Genomic DNA, 24,547 nt, shown 5'->3' on the forward strand with positions numbered 1-24,547 from the left:
TTATAGACGAGCGTCTTTCCATGTGCATACACCTTCTATCTGATTACAGACGAGAGCGTCTTTCCGTGTGCATACACCTTCTATCTGATTATAGATGAGAGCGTCTTTCTGTGTGGATACACCTTCTATCTGATTATAGATGAGCGTCTTTCCATGTGCATACACCTTCTAGACACTAGGAAGTGAAACCGTCAGGTCATAAGTCAACTTAGATGCCCTTTTGCTGCAGAGCAGTGAGGTTCAAACTTTTAAACAGGGTTTACCCAGATAGGCATCATTAGGTCCATGGCCCCAAAGACATCCTGCATTCGGCACAGGAACCAAAACATTATTAAGCTTAACTTGGATTCATGTGGCTCAAAGATCATCTCCATCTCAGGTCCAACTTTAATTCTAGCTGGTTTGATTCATGTGAGACAGGAAGCTTCACAGGAGGCAGGTTTCTAAATCCTAAGCAATTCCAAAGCAAAAAGCAATGGAAACAACCCCTGGGCACGGATTAAACGGTAGAAGGGAAGGTTGACAACAGGCTGCTAAGCAGCACCTGCACTCAACTCAGTCCTTAGAGACCCACAGACAAATGGAAGTTCAGAGGTATTGAATATGCTGGGTAGAAAAAACAGATGCTTCATAGTAAAAAGTGATGACAAAATTTTTTTTTTGCATTTTTTTTTTTTTTTTTTTTTGGCCAGGGCTGGGCTTGACCCTGCCACCCCTGGTATATGGGGCCAGTGCCCTACTCCTTGAGCCACAGGCACCGCCCTGTTATCACAAATTTTTAAACATTGCAAGAAGGAAATACCATCTCAAATGCCACTCTCCCCCAAAAAGGAGACAGTAGACATAAAGTGGATTTTGAGCCAAATGTAATAAATGTTTAGTGCCACCCTGTTGCCCTCGGTAGAGTGCTGTGGCATCACAATTCTTCTTAGACATACCAACCTCCTTCTAATAGCATTTCAAACTATGCCTTTGGTGAGGTTGAAGGTTAACTCTTTAAGCATTTGTAAAGTTCTTGAGTGCTTTTATTGAATTAATGGCAGATTCATTTCCATTGGGGCAGAGGAGAATAACAAAATAAATTTTAATATCCAAAATCGAGTTTATTAGCAACACATACAGACATATGAGTTCTAATACAGTGTTTGCTGAATTCTAATATAATATCTAAAACCAGAATGGACTGAACATTTTAAATAAATACAGATTCAACAATTCTTTTGTCTGAATGAATGAATTCAAAAAAATATCACACAGATGTTTCGCATTTGACCTTGTCTGCATGCTGTAGCTCATCTAGAACGTTTCGGATGTTCTCAATACAAACTTCTCCTCTGTGATGTTTTTTTGAGGCAAGATTCCACACATTTTCAAACTCTTCATCAGAAAGCGTGACACCAATGTTACGTAATATCTCTGCAATCTAGAAGAAAGCATTTAAGTCAAATTGAGATTTGTACGTTTTAAAATTTGGATTTCAAAATAATTTTATGGCTCAGCATCCATAGCTCAGTGAGTAGGGCGCCAGCCACATACACCAAAGCTGGCGAGTTCGAGCCCAGCCCAGGACTGCTAAAACAACAATGACAACTACAACCAAAAACTAGCTGGGCGTTGTGGGCGAGGCGCCTATAGTCACAGCTACTTGGGAGGCTGAGGCAAGAAAATCACTTAAGCCCAAGAGTTTGAGGTTGCTGTAAGCTGTGATACCACAGAACTCTACTAAGGGTGACATAGTGAGACTGTCTCAAAATAAATAAATAAATATAATTTTATATCTGAAATAAAAATAATTTTATAAAACTATGTATTTTTTTGAGACAGAGTCTCAAGCTATTGCCCTGGGTAGAGTGCTATGGCATCACAGCTCACAGCAACCTCAGACTCTTGGGCTTATGTGATTCTTTAGCCTCAGCCTCCCAGATAGCTGGGACTACAGGTGCCCACCACAATGCCTGGCTATTTTTTGGCTGTAGTTGTCATTGTTGTTTGGCAGGCCCAGGCTGGATTCCAACCCGCCAGCACCAGTGAGTGTGGCCGGCACCCTAGCTACTGAGCTACAGGTGCCCAGCCTATAAAACTGTATTTAATCCAAAAAAAGTATGTCTGCGTGTGTGCTTGTGCATGCATGTATAATCAGAAAATATTAAACTTTTAGTGCATTAAGCTCAAGAAACTATACTAGCCAATATATAAAAATTGCTTTCAAATCTAGCTATTTCTGATCACTTTAAAGAAAGCAGCAAGAAAGTGAAAAGAGTAAAAAATTAAAGATAGAAGACTTGTTATAACGATTTGAGTTCCATCTTAGTCACTTACTGTCATTATGATGTTGTGTGTGCCATGTAAGCCCCTTGAATATTAATTCTCTTTTTAAAAATACGAACATTTGGGCTGGGCACAGTGGCTCACACCTATAATCCTAGCACTATGAGAGCCAAGGAGGGAGGATTGCTTGAGTTCAAGAGTTCAAGACCAGCCTAAGCAAAGTAATACCCCGTCACTACAAAAAGAAAACTTAGCCAGGCGTCACAAGCACCTATAGTCCCAGCTTCTTGGGAGCCTGAGATAGGAGGATCACCTGAACTCAGCAGTGTGAGGTTGCTGTGAACTAGGCTGACACCACAGCACTCATCCCTGACAACGGAGTGAGACATTGTCCCAAAAAATAAATTAAAAAAACATAAAATAGGAACATTTGTAAAATGCATCTAATAAGCCTACTGCAAATTTTAACTACAGTTCTGGGTGTGCAGATGCCAGAGAGATATCATATCCATCAAGTGAATACACTAAAGCTGAATACTTTGAAATGCAAGAAACTTTGGCTACTGATTAGCTTCTGTAATGATAATCACTAAAACAGATGAAGGGAAGGGGAAAACACACTTCCTATGTCTCAGGAAAAGCATAAGACAGGAAAGTAAGTACTAGAGTGAAGAAAAGACAGCATAAGTAGAGGGAGGAAAAGATATAAAAATAAAATTTTAAAAAGAAACTAAGTGTAAAAGAAGAAAGAAACCGAACTGAAAAGAAGTGGTGCTTACTAAAAAGTATGGGGGGGAAAGAGAGAGAAATGAGACGTTAGTGAAAGGAAAACCAAAGAAATACAGTAGTTGCAGAATGCATTCATTAAACAGAATCTCAACAAAAATTAAACGATACCGGCTCGGCGCCTATAGCTCAACAGGCTAAGGCGCCAGCCACGTACACCTAAGGTGGCGGGTTCGAATCCCCAGCCCGGACCCGCCAAACAATGACGGCTGCAACCAAAAAATGGCCGGGCGTTGTGGCGGGCGCCTGTGGTCCCAGCTACTTGGGAGGTGGAGGCAGGAGACTCGCTTGAGCCCAGGAGTTGGAGGTTGCTGTGAGCTGTAATGCCATAGCACTCTGCCCAGGGGGACAGCTTGAGGCTCTGTCTCAAAAAAAAAAAAAAAAAAATTAAACGAACCCCAGAAATGCTGTGCCCTTGCGGGAAACTAGCAGGATAAACAAATACAAATCAAATTCTGAAACTCAGAAGAGCAGAGCTGCTAGCAACGGCAAAACACCTCAATGCCCCAGGGGTGGTAAAGAAAGTCCGGCAGGTCAACTCAGGCGTGGTCTCATCTAATCTTGAGCATCCCAGACTTCCTTCCCTGCTTCCTCCCCACTCCTCTGGAGCATCCCTCCCCTAGATCAGCATTCACATCAGTAGTGTTCCCGTTATTACTCCAACCTGGCCTTTGAGTTCTTTTTATCTAGAAAAGTGAGGAAAGAGATGACTTCCTAATTAAAAGAATTTTTAGGCATCACGAAACAAGCAGGAGATAGATTTTGTTTCTTTTGGCAACCCTGCAGTTCTGTTTCATAGGCCCTTTCGAGTGATTGAGGGAAGCGACAGCAGAGTCTGTGGATATCTCTTCTCTGACCTCCGGGAAGAATACTGGATTTCCCCTTCAGGGCCAGTCAGCAGGCATCATCCTCTGTCCCCTTCTTTTCTTCCCTGACTCAATAGAAATGAATTGTTGCAATGAATCTACCACTAATTAACTTAGTATTTAATAAGTTTTGAAACCATCAACCCTTCATCTGATGTGCCAGAAGGCTTCATAGGTCTCTTCCTATCATTTCTAGCTCTGGCTATGAAGGTTCAGAAGAAGCAGATGCTGCTGAATTATACACCTAACTTTGCATCAGCACAGATGCAAACAGGCTGGTCTGACTGAGCACAGCTATGGGTCCATGGCCCTCAGCACCCCAGTGGCTATTCTGACCTAGCTGGTTGCTTCTGCTCTATACCCCCTAGGAATGGGATCATCTGGGATGTGGGAACCACGTTGTATTAGTCAAAAAAAAAAAAAATATATATATATATATATTTATACTTCCTATATTTAGCAACAGGGCAGAATGCTTTAAATCAATGCTTGTCACAGATAATCTGAGTCACATAAGAGCAGTAGACAACAAGATGGACATGCTTACAAATAAAAATGTTTTCGATGTATCTGCTACTTAGGGTAGCAGAGTGAACCTCCTTGTGCTGCTTCTTTTTGATCCTGGAGGGCCAAGGTCTTAAGGATACTTACACAAAAAAGGGAGGACTTAATCCTTACTCCTTTCCTCAACTAAAAATAGTACTGAATGTTTCAGAGAAGGTTTTACAATATATGGGCCACAGTGAATACATAACATGAATGAAATTCTTCCTATCACAGCGTAATTTCCACGGTAAGAATTGTACTTTACAGAATGTCACAACCAAGTTAAATGTTATTCATCAAGAATCCTATATTTGGGGATTCTGTATACATTTGTGATGTAAAATAGCTTAAGTTTTGAAAAGTCACAGTAGTTATTGATAAGTAAACATGCCCATCTTTGCATGTTTACATGGGGAGTTTTTAAATAACAGGCTGTACCTCTTCTTTCGGTCTGGCCTTGAAGAAGTCTCTTTCAAACACTCCTTTCTGGGCAAAGATCGTAGGATGTAGTAAGGAATAAGCATTGCCATCTTCACCATAGTTAGTTCTATCACTGATGCGACGAATTCGGGGCACGGGAATATCAGATCGAATGGTTGGAACACCATAGGTGGGGTAATCTAGGGAGGTCATTGGTGAGGGAGGAAAACAAATATCGTAAAACTAAGCTGAGTAATACAATAGCCACCTGCCCTGTGCAGCTACTGAACCCTTATAAAGTGGAGAGTCTGAACTGCAAGGTAATCTAAATGTAAACTCCAAAGATTTTAGTACAAAGAAAGTTAGTAATTTTTATATTGATTTCTTATTTAAATAAAAATGTTTTTTCTATTTACCATTGAAATCAATTCCACCTATTTCTTTTTTATGTGACTTTTTTAATGTACTAGAAAAGTTTTAAATACATAAATGATTCCAAACATATTTCTATTAGACAGCTAAAGGAAATAGAAAGATTTCATTACAATAGACTATAAAGCAGATTTATAAAATTCACTTGAGAAAAACATGGAAATCCTTAATCATGCCCTAAATCCAAGGAAGTAACCTTGACCAACATAAAACAATCTTTATAAATAACCAATATTCATCATGCTCAATATTGACAGTGGGTATTATGGATTGAATCATTTCCTCTCAGAATTCATGTGTTGTACCTGAGAGTGGAACCTATTTGGAAATGAGGCCATTTCAGATGTAATTAATCACATTGAGGGTATACTGGAGTATGGTCGGTCCCTAATCCAGTGGGTTGGAGTCTTATAGAAAGGAGAAATATAGGCACATATATGTACACATGGCTGCCATATGCAAAGTCAGAGATCAGGCTGGGCCTGGTATCTCATGCATGTAATACCAGCATTTTGGAAGGCCACGCAGGAGGCTCACTTGAGGCCAGGAGTTCAACACCATGCAGGGGAACATGGTAAAACCCTGTCTCCACAAAAATAAAAATTAAAAGATAACCAGGTGTGGTGATGCATGCCTGTAGTCCTAGCTACTTAGGAGGCTGAATCAGGAGCATCACTTTAGCCCAGGAGTTCAAGGCTGTGGTGAGCTTTGATTGTGCCACTGCACCCTGGCCAGGATAAAAAGTAAAACCCTATCACTTTAAAAAAAATAAAATGGCCTGGTATGGTGGCTCATGCCTGTAATCCTAGCACTCTGGAAGGCCAAGGCAGGTGGACTGCTTGAGCTCAAGGGTTCAAAACCAGCCAGAACAAGAGCACGTCCTCATCTCTACTAAAAACAGAAAAACTAGCCAGGCATGGTGGCACACAGTTGTAGTTCCAACTACTCAGGAGGCTGAGGCAAGAGGATCTCTTGGGCTCAAGATTCTGAGGTTTCTTTGAACTCTGATGATGCCCTGGCATTCTATTAAGAGCAGCACAGTAAAATTCTATCTCGGAAAAGAAATTTCAGAAGGATGAAGTCAGTGTGATACATCAGAAGCCAAGTAATACCAAAGATTGTCATTAAACCATCCCGATCTAGGAGAGAGGCATAGACAGATTCTCCTTCCCAAGCCATAAGGAGGAACAACCCTGCTGGCAATTTGCTCTCTAAGAACTATGAGACAGTAAAATCCTGCTACAACACCCGTCTGTGGCACTTTATTGCAGCAGCCTTAGCAAACTAATCATGAGGAATTGATATGTAGAGAAATTTTTTTGTAAAAGCTCTTCAAATATTTGAAGGGAGATACGTATGGAGCTAGGAATCACCTGGTTTTAAAGTTTCCTAATATTTGCTGAAGTCTGTTATTACAATGTGTAACATTCAATGTTCTTATCTATAACAGTCTCAATGTCATTAACACAGAAAGAATCATTTTATTGGGTCATCATCGGCAACAGTTCAGTTCAGCCAACATTTATATGTAATCCCTAACCTCAGGTGCTTAGGATACAGAATTAAATGAAAGATCCAAGGCTTCGGAGAACTTAGTCTAATGGACAGAGGCAGGGGACAACATAAGGACAGACCAAGGACACGTCACTTCCAGGTTTGCTAATCCTTTTAAAATTCAGCGCATAATGTGACATACTCACAAGGAGAAGGAATGGCCCCCACAACTGCATTGATCTCAGAAGAACTTGTCTTATAATGGTTAGAAACGTTATCACTTGGTCTCCGAAGTGTCCGGACAGTCTTTTCTGAGCTCCCTGGTTCTTTGAAGACAATATCTTCAGGTTTTATTAGGAGAGTTGGTTCTGATTCTTCAACAGGAGCCTCACCAGGGTTTGCACAATCAGGTTTTCTACCTTTAAGAAAAAGAAAAAAAAACAAAAAGTACAGGAAAACATGACTATTTGGTGCTTGAGGTTCTGCAACAAGATGAGTTCACCCATTTAGTTGCTTCTTGCTAACGGAAACTGAGCTGGTGTGAACCTTCCATAGACACCAACACCCAAGTACAGAATGCCAAGTTCAGACCCATGGAACATACCAGGAAATCTGAACATGGCTTAATGCTTCTTGTTGCCTCTCACTAGAGAATAGAGCTTTCAAATTTGAGAGACAAAACATAAAACACAGAAAACAATCTCTTCTTTTTTTTTTGAATCGGAACTTATTTGCACATTTAACTTGAACTAAAGAATTGTTCCTAGCACTGTCCTAGGGACGGGTAGAAGACTAATTTGGAGGTGAAAATTCCACACATACTTGCTGGTGGGGTGAAGAGGGAGCATCTATTACAAAATCCAGAGAGGTGATGAGAACTCACTGTGAGCTCAGGAACTGGTTATATAACTACCCCCCTAAAAGTCAGTGTATAAAAGAAAACCCTGAGATAGAAAAGAAACTGTGAGACTCTGTTCTTTTTGTAGATTTGCTTTGCTGAGTCAATTATGAAATTGAGGAGTCAATTCCTCAGAGAGGTTTCTCAAAGATCTGGTTACTCCAGAAATACCACTAGAGGGTGCTGTGGTGTTTCACGCTTCAGAAGATCTCTAAAGGTTTGGGGGAAACCCAGGCAAGAGTAACCAAGGCAAGTGCTGCCCCAGTTTGAGAGAAGGCTGGGAACTGTGTCAAACCAGGAAAGATAGGCCTTCTAAAGTACCCGGCCTCTTCCTCACTCAGTTCCTGACAGTCGTTGCCATGAAAATGCTCCAGCCCAGCACCAAATCCTCTAATCCCGCCCTACACGCCAAAGTAGAAATCTGGACAAAGTTTGAAAAATAGTTTCTCAGAAAATTGAAAGAGTACTCCCCTCCTTTCCTCCAAAAGTCAACAGTAAGATAAAATTTGATATAAGAAAGTTCCTGGCAAAACATTCTTGGGCCTCTGTTAGATGTACTGGCCACTAATTGCAGTTTCTACCCTAAAAATCTTAGAAGATAAAAAATCCTCAAGAACTCTATTAAAAATGGCTAATAAAGGCTCAGTGCCTGTAGCTCAGCAGCTAGGGCCCCAGCCACATACACCAGAGCAGGTGGATTCGAACCCGGCCCAGGCCTGCCAAACAGCAATAACAACTGCAACAAAAAAAATAGCCAGGCATTGTGGTGGGTGCCTGTAGTCCCAGCTACTTAGGAGGCTGAGGCAAGAGAATCGCTTAAGCCCAAGAGTTTGAGGTTGCTGTGAGCTGTGACGCCACAGCACTCTACCGAGGATGACATACACTCTGTCTCAAAAATAAATAAATAAATAAATAAGAAAGAAAACGGCTGATAAAGTCAGGTCCAAAAACAAGGAACAATTTGAAGAACTGATCTTAAAATAAGCTACTGCCCCCTCTCCTCCCATCCCCAATATTTCATGAATTGTGCCCAAAAGGAAAAATCTCTGTCATTTTATCTTTGTTTCTGAAAGGGTTGGGGTTGAGTTGTTTTCTATAAAAATCTTCATTGGGTAGAGAAGACACTAAAGCTTTCCTAGTGGATAGAATAGAAAAGCTGTCCCAGACATGCTGAATAAGGCATAACACCACCAAATAAAGACCACAGTGTGATTTTGACCTTTTAGAAAGGCATGACCAGGGTGGCGCCGGTAGCTCCATCGGCAAGGGCACAGGCCACATACACCTAGGGTGGCGGGTTTGAACCCAGCCCAGGTCTGCTAAACAACAATGACAACTGCAACCAAAAAGAATAGCCAGGCATTGCGGTGGGCGCCTGTAGTCCCAGTTACTTGAGAGACTGCAGCAAGAGACTTGCTTAAGCCCAAGAGTTGGAGGTTGCTGTGAGCGTGATGCCATGGCACTCTACCCAGGGCAACAGCCTGAGACTCTGTCTCAAAAAAAGAAAGAAAAGAGAAAAAGAGAAAAGAAAGGCATGACCCAGAATTAAAAGTAAAAACAGTACTATCTTCCCTTTATAGAGGAGAGACATTCCAAGAGGAAATAAAAAAATGTAAACAATCTTTTTTAAAAATTGATCCTCAAATAATCAAGGTACAACAATTAAAGCAAATAAGGTATCATTATATACCACTTAAATTATAAGGATGTTTAAAATAACACCCACTGGTAGCCAAGGTTGGAATAAAACTTTCTCATAGCTTGGCTGATAAAGTTGTGAACTGGTACAATCGTTTAGAAAAGAAAATGAAAAATAGTTACTTCTGGGACAATGATAACATTCATATTAAGTGAGATATAATTAAAAACAAAATTCTTTTTTGAGAGATGACAATCATTACAGCATTCCCCATACCACCTTAAAAATATCTGGAAACAATCTAAATTTCAAAGAGTGAAGAAACGGTTTCTAAATCATAAGATCTTAGTATAGGAGAACTGAAAACGTAGTTCATAGGAACCACAAAATTTATCTCTTCATTCCTTAGAAACTGGAAAGCCAAATTTTAAAAAACCAAATAAAAATATGTTCCATTATTTTAAACATGTTTAAAATGTAGACATACACACATATGTATATCTGCCTATCTATATGTGGTAAATATATATAGTAGATATAAAAATATTTGAATCAAAAGTAAAGATAGTGGTGTTTTCCTTTTTGTGCAATTTTTTTTTCTTTTTCTGAGACAGGGTCTTGTTCTGTCACCCAGGCTTCAGTGCACTGGTATGATCACAGCTCACTGCAACCTCGAACTTGGAGGCTCAAGCCATCCTCCTGCCTCAGCTTCCCAAGGAACTGGAACCACTGCACCATCATGCCTGGATAATTTTTGTATTTTTGATAGAGACAGGCTATCTTTACCAAAGATAGAGGTAGAGACAGGTATCACTTTGGTACCTGGACTGGTCCCGAATGAAATCCTGGCCTCAAGTGATCACCCCACCTCTGATTCCTAAGATGCTAAGGCCTTCTTTTTGTATAAAATTTTTAAAATCAAATATTCGTGAGGGGGCTAATTACTCATATAATGGTTCAAACAGCTTTCTGAAGAAATATCTTTCATATTTTCAGCTTCTTTGTAAATATTCTTTGCTTTTAATTTCTTGGAATGGATAATGCATGATTCCAAACTCAAAAGATACCAAAGCACAGATTAAAAGGAAGTCTGGCGGCCACCCTCTCTCTCAGCCACTCAGTTGCTTCTCTCTAGAAATAAGAATATCATCAGATTCTTTCCTATCCTTCCACAGATAGTCTATGCATAAACAAGCAAATTAATTATTACATATGTATTTGCATTTTTTAAATCTAATATTAACATTTGCCAGAATTGGGCACTCCTAGAAAATATAAAAGTCCATTTAAGAACTTAGCAAAGCTTTAAAAATGCAATACCTTTAATAACGACCCTCTCTTCATACTCTTTAAGAAGTACTTTGTCTTTCCAGTTAAGAAAATTTGCAAATTCTAGATAGTTAATCAGGCCATCATTATCGACATCACAGTAGGCAAATAGGTTGTCCAGGAGCTTCTCGTCTAAACGCAAGTTGGCCTGCTCACAAGCTTCCTGCAGCTCAGCTTTATCTATCATCCCATCACCCTTCTGTTAGACACGAAGCAAGACAAGATGCAATGAGCATTGTGTTTAAGAGCAGAGAAGACAACATCTATTATTTAGTTTCAGAAAAAAGAAATCGCTCCATCACACAAATTCAAAGAACATGTCTGAATTTTCACATGAGTCATCAAATATTAAGTGAGATTGATCCTCATTGTGTCAACCTGAGATGCACATACAGTATTTTCAAACACTGGTTGAAAAGGGGTGTGTGTGCCTCAGAGTCTCTGTTCACTCCGTATTAATTATTTTCTTTCAGTCCTGCTGTTTACCCTGTGCTAGAGCAGCTATACCCTTGATATAGGTTTGCTATTTCATTTGACCAATCTTGTGTACTTTTGACAGTGCTCTGCAATTTTCCATGCTTATAAAGTTTTCAACACCCTGTATGTTTCAACTGGCCAATAAATGGTCCTTCACTTCATTGCCTGTTAATGAGAAGAAATTGGAGAAGTTAGTTGCAGGACAAGTAGAGAGAGGCGGATTCAAAGACAGTTGCTTGGTTTTGTAACACACCTATGGGCAAGGGAGACATGCTACAACTCTGATGATCAGCCTGACTGTGACAAGCGGCACTAAGATGCATCCTGCCTGGGGAATAAGCGGGAAAGTCTCATTTCCTCTGAAATAACAGTTAAAGACAGAAATGCCTGCACTGAGTGTGAACAGAGGGACATTTTTAAGGGCTTTGAGTGGCAACTTTGGCTGATTCACTTAACAGGACAGAACATTTAATGCTTGTTGAAAAGAAAGTACAACAGCTGAGGCATCTTACACTCTGCCCCTCTTGCAGTCTAATGAGCCAAACTGATCCATTCAAAAATGATAATAAAGGTCTGAATTTGTTTGCTTTTGTAATGGATCCTGACTGCTGCACTGAAACTGTGACCCCCGCAGAGAGATTTCCCTGATAGGGAAAAACTCCCCAGAGAAACCACCCATGAGTCAGTGAGCAGCAGCACTCAGGCTCTCTCTGCTCAGGATTAGATTTACGCTTCTCCTGGAGGTGATCCCCTGGAGAATGAGAAACTAACCCAATGAATTCTACATAAATTCTTGCAGTCAGACCTGCAGCTCTGGGAAAGTTCCCTAACCCTGTGTTCAAACAGGACAAGAACTTAAAACATAGGCTCTTGACAATGGAGCTGCAAATGCCTTTTGAAAAGTAGCTCATATGCTGTTACTGAGCTCTTACTGAAACTGAATGCTAGATCCATGGAGACCTTGGGACTCTCCAGCCCGACAATCACATCGAGGTGGGCCAACTTGGACTCAATGACTAACAAAAGGACCAAACAAGGCTCATTTGTGAAATGGAAATGGCATATTCCAGAATGCAGCTAACCTGGCCCCAGGAACACCTCAGCTTTAAATGAAAAGGGGTAGCTATGCCTTTTCATTTAAAGCTGAAAAAATTGATTCAATACTTCACCAGAGAAAAAATGTATTAGAGAAAAACTTTATTAGAGAAAAAATTTATTCAATACTTCACCACAGGAAGCAAAGCCACTGGCTCCAGAGGACCCTCAATTCATGGGGGCTCCTGTAAACACCTGGGCCCCGTTCACTGACAGTCTGGCTGAGCTGAAACCCAGTAGTCTTCACTAGGCTATCGTGACTTTCAAACTCCCTGTGAAAGGGAGGCACTCGACCGGCAGAGAGCTCACAGACCACCAAGGCTGGTACGAAAGGCAATTATCTACCACCGTGTGTGATATGAAACACCAAAAACGTATGTAGTCGGTCTGCTAGGTGGGCACAACCACAGGCCATCCTCATGGCTTTGGCCAATACTCCCTTTGATAAACCTGTTACAATTTTACAGACTCTGACCAATGGCCTACCTGTTTGGTGTGCCACTTGGAAAACTGCAGACAAGCATGATAAAGACACCCTGTTTGGGGACAGCGAATCATGGAAACAAATTATGGTTGCTGATTGAACCAACCATCTGGCCCATTCTCTGATGGGAATGATTGGAGTCAGGCTGCTGATGGAGGTTGGACCATCCAGACTGCCACCACTGCCACCTGGACAGTCACTGGACCAAATGTGGCAACACAGCCACCGTTGTGCACAGGGCATAGAGGAAAGGTCTCTGTGCCTCTATGCAGAAGATACTACTGCATGCCTAACTTGTGACTGTCGCCAGAATTTGACCAGTTCATCTCACGGTGAGGAGTACATGGTACACATAGGGACGTCCCCTGTGCTCCTGACAGACTGACTACATTGCACTTTTCACTCCCTCTCAAAGCTGTTGGCGTGTCCCCAAGGTTATCACTTTTCAAGCTATGGAATTGCTGTTCCAGTCCAATCATCTGGCCCCAGTCATAAGTAAGGTCCATGAAATTAATTTGAGTTATGTATTTTGCTTTCTGGACTATTTTTAATCTGATGATGATGCATCTCATAACACAAAAGCTACTCAATAATGAGCCATTAGTCAAGGTATTCAATGAACCTTTCTCACTTCCTACCACTCATTGCCATATGGTATTACTTAGCATCAAAATGGTCTCTCAAAAATCATATGCTTTCCTCACCAGCACCTTAGTAAATCAGTTTGGTCTTTCAATGAAGTTGTCCCAAGAAAGGCATCATTCCATCTCAGCTGCTTTCCAGATAATAATCAGAATAAAAAGACTAGAGGTTATGAAAACCTATTTTGAAAATTCAAGGCCAGGCATGGTGGTTCATGCCTATAATTCCAGAACTTTGGGAGGCTGAAGTGAGAGAATCACTTGAACCCAAGAGTTCGATATTAACCTAGGCAACACAGTGAGATCATGTTTCTACAAAAAAGTTTTAAAATAAAAAAACTAGCCGGTACAGTGGTGCACACCTATAGTTAGTTCTAGCTACTAAAAAGGTTAAGGCAGGAGAATCATTGAGCCTGGGAGTTTGAGGCTCAGTGAGGCCACTGCACTTGAGCCTGGATGACAGAGCAAGACATTGTCTCAAAAAAAAGGTGGGGGGGCTTGTTGCCTATAGCTCAGCAGTTAAGGTACCAGCCACATATAGCTGGGGCTGGAGGGTTTGAACCCGCCCCGGGCCTGCCAAACAACAATGACAACTACAACAAGAAAAACAGCCAGGTGGTTGTGGTGGGCGCCTGTAGTCCCAGCTACCGGGGAGGCTGAGGCAAGAGAATTGCTTAAGCCCAAGAGTTTGAAGTTGCTGTGAGCTATGATACTACGGCACTCTACCAAGGGCAACCTAGTGAAACTCTGTCTCAAAAAAAAAGAAAAAAAGAAAATTTGGCTTCCATGACTATTCCCAGAAATAACGCATCTTTTTTCCCCTAACAGCAACCTAGGCCAGCACAATTGGTCCACGCTCATGGGTAGCAACTAGGCACAAAAAGGATTCTTTTTTTTTTTTTTTTTTTTTTTTGAGATGGAGCCTCAAGCTATCCCCCAGGGTAGAGTGCCATGGCATCACGCTCACAGCAACCTCCAACTCCTGGGCTCAAGTGAGTCTCCTGCCTCAGCCTCCCAAGTAGCTGGGACTACAGGCGCCCGCCACAACGCCTGGCCATTTTTTTTTGGTTGCAGCCATCGTTGTTTGGCGGGCCTGGGCTGGGGATTCGAACCCACCACCTTAGGTGTATGTGGCTGGCGCCTTAGCCACTTGAGCCACAGGTGCCGAGCCCACAAAAAGGATTCTAGAGGATTCAAATTTAATTCTATTTCAGCCACCCCAGTTCCCTTATTGGGGTGACATGGTTCCAGATTTAATAACTACTTGGTTGAGTACTGCTCCACTACTGCTCCCCCAACTCCTCCTATAGTAGCCGAAGTAGAGAATAAAATAGGTCTCTGGAACTTTTCTAACAATTCCTTTGTTCCTCTTACACCTGAGCTTTCAGACACAAGGTGTGGATGAAAATAGTAGGTGACTGGGGAAACGGTTAAGTTATACCCCTGGAATACAACACTCTGACTTTGTGGCAGTGAAGAAGAGCAGCAAAGAAGCTCTTCAGGAGACAACATTATTTTCCTGGGATGGTCAGGGGAAGGAGGGACATGATGGCATTTTGTCTTTGAGTCTGCCCCTGAACACTGCATCAGGGAGGAAAGTGCCCCAGGCAGCTCTCCCAAACTGCTGAAGGCACCTTCAGTTTAACTGACTGAGAGGCAGTTCTGACCCCACAGTTTGAATGCCATTCTCATCGCTGTTACCTAGGAATCTATAAAACAGCAGACAGTGACCCTAGTGATTGCACCTCCCACACGGAACACCTAGGGATGGCTTCCCACCTTTGTTTTCAGTCATTTGCATGGGAGGAGCAAATACATTAGCTGGTTGTGTGGACAAAGAGGAGGGACTGACTGCGTTGGCACAGCCCCTCCAAAAACAAGGACTAGATATAATTACTGAACTTAACGAGAATCCTAAGACCTTGAGCAAAATTTATTTAGGAAACTGTTCTAGTTTTAAGTTAACAATATTTACAGACTGCCAACAAATATGCTCCTTAAGTGAGCACAAATTACTGAGTTCTACACATGCTTAATTAGGCAATTAATTAAAAGAGAAAATCATCAGCTGACTTACATTACTAAGAACATCTGTCATGATAGCTGAGAGCCAAAAGCCTTGGTTGCCGCTCTGAGTTTATCACAGCACTTAGCCTTTACTCTACCCCGGGTGTGTGTGGGGGTGGGGGGTTATGCTGTAGACCTTTAACAACTGGCTGTGGGCAGTGTGGCGGCTGCCCTAATCTGTAGCCATTGCTGCTTTCCATGGTATAAATGCTCTGATCGTGGACAATTTCTAGCTACCATTATAATGTGAACTGACTCACGCTTCTTGAAAATTCAACAGTAGGCTCTCTCCAGCTAGCTCCAATGTACCACTGCTACTGCAATTTATGTGTAACTCCTCTAGATTTTAAGTTCCCTAAGTAGAAGGTTGACACATTATCTGGAATAATGCTTGATATGTTATAAGTGTTCAATAAATAACAGAATTACTTTTATAAGCCAAGGAGATTCATTTAGGAAATCATAGTTTATTTGCTCTGTTTTATTTTGTTCTTCCATTAAATTAAATCTGGGCATTCAATAATGTAAGATTCAAATAATCAAAAATTATGCGACAGCTGTACTAGACCCACATCTTATTACCTTCGCAGAAAAAAAGCTCCTTAAGGACACTGATCACTACATTATGCATATTAAAAGTTAACCATTTAAAAGGTAGACCAGCATTAAGTAATTCTCAGTAATTTTCTCCCTGTTTAATTTAATTTTCTTATAAGGAATGTGCCTCGTGGTTTACTTAGATAAACAGCAGCTATTAAGATGATCATCTCCCCTACAATTACATTTAAAATGAAGAGTTTTTAGAAGCAGAGCACTATGTATTATGGTAGGTTCTCTTATTTCATGTCACTACTATGTAAATTTCTCCAAAAACCACCTTTCTGAGATGCCCAGTATCTAGTAAACTTTAAAGTATGCTTATTTTAACTCATGTATTTTAATACTGAAGAATAATTTTGAAATTATATGTAAATACCAATTGGTCTCTATTAAAAGCGGGACAAATATATGACTATTTACATTTTCTTTAAACACAATTTGTGGGAAAGGTATTTGACTGCTTTGTAGACGTCTGGCCCGACATGATTAGTACACATTTAAATGAGATATTTAACTGACTTTTTATTCCTTAGTGTGCAGGTATACAGGCCCCTGAAAACAAACAAAATAACCAGACACCACACATGGCAGCTGATGCCTGTAATCCCAGCACTCTAGGAGACCGAGGCAGGAGGATCACTTATGTCCAGGAGTGAAATGAGCTATGATGATGCCACTGCACTCTAATACAGGCAAAAGAGTAAGCTCTGTCTCGAATAAGAAACTAAAATGACTGGGCTTAAGATGAATTAGCCAATGAGTAATTGAGATTTTTTTTTAAATGTGAACTACAACTTCTCTAAAACTGTACTCAGCGTTGAAAGGGTAATAGAAATATTTCTCTTTTCCTTTTGAGGTTGACGAAAATTATTCTGCTCCCTTTTTTCTTATATCAAGATTGTGATATACCACATCATCACATTTTTTTTTGAGACAGAGCCTCAAGCTATTGCCCTAGGTAGAGTGCTGTGGCATCACAGCTCACAGCAACCTCCAGCTCCTGGGCTCAAGCGATTCTCCTACCTCTGCCTCCCAGGTAGCTGGGACTACAGGCACCCACCACGACGCCCGGCTATTTTTTTGTTTGCAGCTGTCATTGTTGTTTGGCGGGCCGGGCTGGATTCAAACCCACCAGCTCAGGTGTATGTGGCTGGTGCCTTGGCCGCTTGAGCCACCGGCACCGGGCCTCATCATCACATTTTTATTTACGAGTTTGTAATTGTTTGTATTAGGCTCATCCTAAAATAGTTTTGAGACTGCCTAGAAAAATAGATATACTTAAGGCAAAAAGGGCAGAAAAAGCAAAGAGAGAATACAAATGGAAAAAAAGAAACTCGGAATAAAAAAAGCACAGGAAATGTATCCTATAAGATCATCTTCACAATCTAAATGCGTTCGGTTGAACTGACTCTGAGCTTCCTGACAACCAAGGCAAAAAAAGGTCTGCACAACCGATACAAAATTCATGTTCTCCATGAGATAAAAAACAAACCAGATACTTAGATGAAGTACAGTTATTTCTCTCAGTAAAGCTGAGTTTCTAATAAAGAGGATGCATGTAACAAAAATTAAAATCTCGTGAGTATGCTAATAAAAAAGTGCTGTATTTCAATGGCAGTTTCTTAGAGGTGGTGTATCTTGATAAAAAGCAATTCTGGGCTCAGCACCTGTGGCTCAAGTGGCTAAGGTGCCAGCCACATACATCTAAGGTGGCAGGTTCGAATCCAGCCTGGGCCGGCCAAACAACAATGATGGCTACAACCAAAAAAAAATAGCTGGGCATTGTGGCAGGCGCTTGTGGTCCCAGCAACTTGGGAGGTGGAGGCAGGAGACTTGTTTGAGCCCAGGAGTTGGAGGTTGCTGTGAGCTATGCCGTGGCACTCTTCCCAAGGGGGATAGCTTGAGGCTCTGTCTCAAAAAAAAAAGCAATTCTGTGATAGCCTACAAGGGTGTCAAACCTTTTTTTTCTTTTCTGCTACACGTTGATAGAATAACAGTTGGCTCAACCGGCTAAGGCGCCAGCCACATACACCTAAGGTGGCGGGTTCGAATCCCCAGCCCGGACCCGCCAAACAACAATGACGGCTGCAACCAAAAAATAGCCGGGCGTTGTGGCGGGCGCCTGTGGTCCCAGCTACTTGGGAGGCGGAGGCAGGAGACTCGCTTGAGCCCAGGAGTTGGAGGTTGCTGTGAGCTGTAATGCCACAGCACTCTACCCAGGGGGACAGCTTGAAGCTCTGTCTCCAAAAAAAAAAAAAGAAAGAATAACAGTTGACTTGGGCCACACACTGAATACACAAATACTAATGAAAGCTGATAAGCAAAAGAAAAGGTCCATGTATATGAGGTCAGAAAATTAAGTTCAGAAACTCATCCTAGAAAAAGTGCTACACACCTCATTGCTGAGTATCACTATGACATGCAGCAACATGGTATGTAGCACTTTTTCTAGAATAAATTGTGAACTCAACTGTCTGACCTGGTACTTTTCACAACACCTGACACACCAAATAAGCAAAACAGTCCTCAAATAATCTGCATTCGGCCCTCAGGCTGCAGTTTGGACACCCCTGGAAATGACATGAAAGAATTAAGTAGCCCTAGATCAATCTGATTTTATCAAAGCCTGAAATTTGAATGATCTTACACTTGTAAAACTAAAACCACACCTTGCAACCCAGAGGAAAAACGTTCTAAACTTACCTGGGACCTTGAATGAAGGTACTATGTGTACATATTCAGATTTAGACACAGATTGTTGCCTCTTTTTCCTGCCCCCTCCCCCTTGCTTCTAGCACACTGCATTTTAACAATCCACAGCAGTGGTTCTTGAATGTGCATCAGAATCATCTGGAGTGCTTGTTAAAATTGCTGGGCTCCATCCCAGAATTCCTAACTCAGTGCATCTCAGGGTGGGCCCTGAAATGTGCATTTCTAACAAGTTCCCAGTTGGGATATATAAGCCCATGCATTAGTAAAAAGCTCTGTTCTACTACTGGCCTTGTCATAGTGCTTGAAGGCTGCCAACAAACTGTCAAAGTTTTGGTAGTTAACTTTCTTCAAGTGATGTCGAACTGCTGCAATCAAGGCTCGCTCTCTGTCCTTGCCTCGCAGATATTCACCCGGAAGTCTATTATGGATGAGATCACCAACTCCTATTGAGAGAAACAAAGTTTCACACGAATTTAAAGTTTATCAATATTGTTTCTATCTTTTTTATTTTTTGAGACAGAGTCTCATTATGTCACCCTCATTAGAGTACTATGGCGTCACAGCTCACAGCAACCTCAAACTCAAACTCTTGGGCCTAAGCCATTCTCTTGCCTCAGCCTCCCAAGTAGCTGGGACTATAGGCACCCACCACAATGCCTAGCTTTTTTTTTGTTGTTGTAGTTGTCATTGTTGTTTGGCAGGCCCAGGCTGGGTTCCAACCAGCCAGCTTCAGTGTATGTGGCTGGTGCCCTAGCCACTGAGCTACAGGCACCAAGCCTGTTTCTATCTTTTAATGGAGCGATCTCATTTTGGCACCTATAGCACAGTGGTTAGGGCACCAGCCACATACACCAAGGCTGGTGGTTTGAATCACGCCAGGGCCAACCGGGCAACAATGACAACTATAACAAAAAATAGCCAGGCATTGCAGCAGGCACCTATAGTCGCAGCTTCTTGGGAGGCTGAGGCAAGAGAATCGCTTAAACCCAAGAGTTAGAGGTTGCTATGAGCTGTGATGCCACATCACTCTACTGAGGGTGACATAGTGAAACTCAAAAAAATAATTTTTTTTAAATAAAGAAAAGAAGTGATCTAGCAACCTTTGTGAATGGGGAAAAAAACCATTTAACTCTGATACTATTATGTACTACATCAGAAAATCTTCACATATAAAAAAGTGTATCATGTAATTGATAAAAACTAATATTACTGTTTTATGTCAGTGGAAAAAAATCTTAAAAAATGAACTTCCTGTGGGCATGACAGCCTTTCCTGGCTATCAAGTCTTTTCCTAAGACGATGAAGCCCTGGCCTCACTATCCCTTTGGCAACATTTGTCTACAATGCTGAGGATCTGAAAGCTGGGGCTGATTCTGATCAGTGCAGAGTTGACAGAACCTCAGAGAGAGCCTTGTAAAAATTAAAGTCAAACTCTCTACTCCTTCTAATACAAATTTCCAGTTGGCCTTTAGTCTGTACGTACCTCTTGTTTCTCAGCCCTGCTTCCCTCGTGCCACTTCTGGCACTGCAGGCCTGCCTGTATCCGTAGCTCCATCAGTTAATGGGCTCTAAGTTAGAGTCCACGAACACAACTAGGACTGTGCTGCTCAGATGTGTTGCCAGGGTGGATGTTACCAGAGGAGATCATCTTCCTCTGTGCATTTTCCTCTGGCCTACATACCCCTTCTTCCTGCCAGGACTCTCAGCTTTCTTGGAGAAAGGTCATGCTAGCAGTTGGCTGTGATTCCTTGGATGGACTGATTTGAATTGCAACATTGGTTACAGTTCAAGGCAACTAATATTTACACCTACTCTGAATAAGACATGTCACTAGGCTCTGTCAAGGATCTCTTAATAGATACTCATAGCACCTCTAAGTTCTCTTATTTATTATAAAATCAGGAGCTAATCATACACAGGCTAAGAAAAAATCTTGTTTCTGAGGACAGACCCTGAATATGCGTGACGAACCTAAAACTAATCTGGTTCCAGGGACAGGGCAAGTGCCTCAGAGCAAGGGCATCAAATGGGGTCAGCTAATGTCAGACCACCCAAAGGCAGGACACAAGACAGACTCTGGGAGTGGAATTCAAAACTGCTAAGGATGATTTTTGACAAATAAGCATGACCTCTCTTTTTCTCCTCCTTCAGATATAAACTCTTTGTGTGGCTATTTTATGTAAAGAAGGTCTTCCTTATTCATGGAGATAGCTTTTTCTGTCTTTGCAGGCATCCTCAAACTACGGCCCATGGGCCACATGCAGCCTTCCGAGGACATTTATCCAGCCTGCTGGGTATTTTTGCTGCTGCTGCCTGTCCTGCTTAGCAGCTGACTCATCCGCGGCCCACAGTCCGGCCCTCCAACGGTCTGAGGGACAGTGAACTGGCCCCCTGTTTAAAATGTTTGAGGATCCCTGCTTTAGAGGCCTCTCTTCTCCATTAATCTCCCAAAATAATCAGTTGAATGGTTGGGTTTTTTAAATTCTATATGGTTGTCCCACCAGAACTTCTCCAGGTTTACCTGCCTGGTAGGTAGGTGAGACCTATTTCCATACCTTTCTCTGGCCTAGCTCTGAGAGAATATTTATAAAGCTGATATCAAATTACTTGAAAATACTCAAGAGCCATTTCAAAAGAGCTCAAATCAGGAGTATAAGTTCTGGTCCTAAGAGAGACCCAAGACCTAGCTACCACACCATGGCAGTTAGATAAATGGAGTGGGCTCCACAATTATACTCTGCCTGCAACCAGTTCCTATGATGCACCACTGTCCACCTGTCCTGGATTCTCTTTCACTTTGCCTCTGCCCTGGGACGTTCTGGGAGCTGGGCACAGATCTTTCACTCTTCCTGGAGGCATCTTAATGCCATCAGAAACTCCAGACCCTAGGGATGTGGTGTTTCTTGTGAGCTGCCTTTATTTCCCTTGGTAAGGATAAGAAAGAAATTCAGGCCCAATATGTCCATAGGAAGTAGGCAAACTCTAAAGTTTCCCATAGAATAGATGCCATTAGTTGACATAGCATCTATGAAGGGCCAGAACTCAAGAGTTGAGTCCATCCATGAATTTCAAAAATAGTTCAGAGAAGACTTAGATTCCCCTTTCACAGTGATATAATACAGCACCAAGGCCTACACGTATTAAAATTTTAAAAAATACCAATGTCAGTGTCCTTTCTTTTCATTTTATGAGGCTTTTCACTTAATATTCACTATATAAAGAAGTCGTCAATCAACTATCAAGAAATTTGTCAATGTTGCTAAATTGTCAGAATGAAAAACTGTGCATTGAACTCAATTCATGCTATAAACATTGGTGAAAAAATGTACCGTGTATTGAACTCTGAGGATCCCACAGACAGCAAGACTGAGCATCCTCCAACATGAAGCTTACCTCAAATAGGCAGCATTGACCATGATTACTACGTGTTTTTCAGGCTAATTAATCACCCCTTACCCCCTTCAAAAAACCTTTCAGAGCCTCTAAGATAGACAGGCATCCACTAAACAATCATAGTCCATCCATAAACTAAACCAAAATATAATTTCCTAATGTAGTGGTTAATGATGTTCCAAAACACCATCTTACATAAGCTCAATAAATTATTTATTTGCCAGTGAGTGGACTTTAGCTAAAACATTTTTAATAGTGGTTTTTAAACTTTAGTCTAACTAAAAAGCTAAAGAATCAGAATATCTAGGCATGTTTCCTCGGAACCAGCATATTTAATAAACTGTCTAGATGATATTAAAACAGCCCATGTATTGAAAACCACTAATACACAGCCCAGTCTTTTCCCTTTGGGTGTCTGCTATTTAGATTGCCTAGAAGTAAATACAAAATGCCATTAAGTTTCTTGTACCACTTTATGGATTGATGGATGGATTGATTGATTGAGTGGCTGGTGGGAAAAGAGTGAGTCTTAATTATGTGATTGTAGATTTCAGACTTTTTAAAATATAAATGTGCTTACAATTCATCCGGGAATATTATTAAAATGAAGCTTCTGATTCAATAGGTCTGTGGTGGGGGATGAGATTCTGCATTTCTAAGAAGCTCTCAGAGAAAGGTGGTGGCAGGCCCGGGACCACACTCTGAGTAGCAAGGGTCAAGTGTCCAATTTCACTTTGGCTGCTTTAGCACAGGCCATATTTATTTTCTAAATAAATTCAAAGCCTTAAACTACACTTCAGGTATTCCTTACAAGGGCTTTAAACTGTACCCATTTTAAATATAATTTGAAAAAAAAAATTCTGTGCTACATATTTTTCTCATTAATGTTAATGAAATATTTTAAGCTTTTAAAATTAGAAGCAGCTTTGCAAGAAGGAGTGAAAACTTCATAACGTGGTGAGGAGGGGGGGTTGTTGTTTGTTTTTAAGGAGAAAGTTTGTATATTTACCATACTGCTCAGGATGGAGGGAAGCTCCAAATGTGTGGTCTGGGGGAACGTTCATTGTTTCTGCAATGCTATCAAAGAAAACAAATCCTTTAGTTAAAATACCCACCACATGGCATCCCCGGAATTTAAAATATGTTTGCCATATGTTCTTTGTGCCCTAAATTTTCTCTTATAGCCAAACTGATGAAGATCAAACAGAAGTTCCCCACACATCTTTTGTGTGATCTTCCACTTGCATTAACAAGGGCTGAACGCTTTCACTGCCTTTCAGTAGCTGAGGTTTACAAATGAAAAAACCACATTCAAAGCAAAATTACTGAAGTCTAAAGAAAGAGCAAGACAGACAGAGACTGGAAAGACAGAGAAAAACGTTAAGCACGGTAAGCTGAATTTCTGATATCCCAGAATTAAAACTTCATGCAAAATTCTCCCTCCCTCTTCTCCAAATGCCTTCTCTGTCCTGGAGAACACGTCGCCTTTCTGGAACCTCAAGCTCTACAGACACGAATAGAGCTCTGCTGATTAACAACAATAGAATGTTTTTCTTATTTAATAGAATCTAATAGAACATAAACCATCAATTACCACAAGAGTGCTTATTTATTTATTTTTGAGACAGACTCTCACTATGTCGCCCTTGGCAAAGTGCCGTAGCATCACAGCTCACAGCAACCTCAAACTCTCGGGCTTAAGCTATTCTCTTGCCTCAAGTCTGTCTGGGCAAGTCCCTAGCTGGGACTAAAACAATGCCTGGCTATTTTTGGTTGGGGTTGTCATGGTTGTTTAGCAGGTCCAGGCTGGGCTTGAACCCTCCAGCCTCAGTGTATGTGGCCGGCACCCTATTCACTGAGCTGTGGGTGCTGAGCCAAGAGTACTTTTTTAATCTGATAAAAAGATGGTATCAGTTTAAAGTTAATCATTGACTTACGGATCTAAAACTCTTCCAAGTTTATGTTGAAACTTTTCTTTGAAATCATCAATTCTCTTAGATATCACCTTAGCTCTTTTTTTCCTGGAAAATAAGAAGATTCTCAGGTGTCTCTATTTTTGGCTGCCAGAAATACATGTGGTAAGGAATATCATATCATTCAAACTTCAAAGAACGAATCTGTTTCATTAAGAAATTCAATGCCAAAAAGAACCTTTACATGTTCATTTTTCCATAACTCATGCTCTATAATATAAATAAATTAATGACTAAAGTAAACAAACTAAAATATTGCTGGTAAATAAAACAAAGTATTTTTTTTTTTTTGAGACAGAGCCTCAAGCTGAGCCCCTGGGTAGAGTGCCATGGCTTCACTGCTCACAGCAACCTCCAACTCCTGGGCTCAAGCGAGTCTCCTTCCTCAGCCTCCCAAGTAGCTGGGACCACAGGCGCCTGCCACAAC

At 41.3% G+C, this 24,547-nt stretch overlaps 1 protein-coding gene across 1 annotated transcript in view; it reads right to left on the bottom strand.

The window, feature by feature from the left end:
• Window positions 1-1,228: 1,228 nt before the first annotated feature.
• EFHB (EF-hand domain family member B) overlaps window positions 1,229-24,547 on the bottom strand; it is a 54,364-nt gene continuing 31,045 nt past the window's right edge. The window contains exons 7-13 of the mRNA XM_012804782.2: window positions 24,085-24,168; window positions 23,157-23,224; window positions 19,043-19,197; window positions 10,670-10,877; window positions 7,019-7,231; window positions 4,905-5,086; window positions 1,229-1,423 (exon numbers count right to left, since the gene is read on the bottom strand). Of these exons, the coding sequence (XP_012660236.1) occupies window positions 1,250-1,423; window positions 4,905-5,086; window positions 7,019-7,231; window positions 10,670-10,877; window positions 19,043-19,197; window positions 23,157-23,224; window positions 24,085-24,168 (1,084 nt within the window). The 3' untranslated portion in view covers window positions 1,229-1,249. The remainder of the gene's footprint in view (window positions 1,424-4,904; window positions 5,087-7,018; window positions 7,232-10,669; window positions 10,878-19,042; window positions 19,198-23,156; window positions 23,225-24,084; window positions 24,169-24,547) is intronic.

Source organism: Otolemur garnettii, unplaced genomic scaffold (genome assembly GCF_000181295.1).
Source record: "Otolemur garnettii isolate 467f Iridium unplaced genomic scaffold, OtoGar3 scaffold00002, whole genome shotgun sequence".
Classification (NCBI taxonomy): Eukaryota; Metazoa; Chordata; class Mammalia; order Primates; family Galagidae; genus Otolemur; species Otolemur garnettii.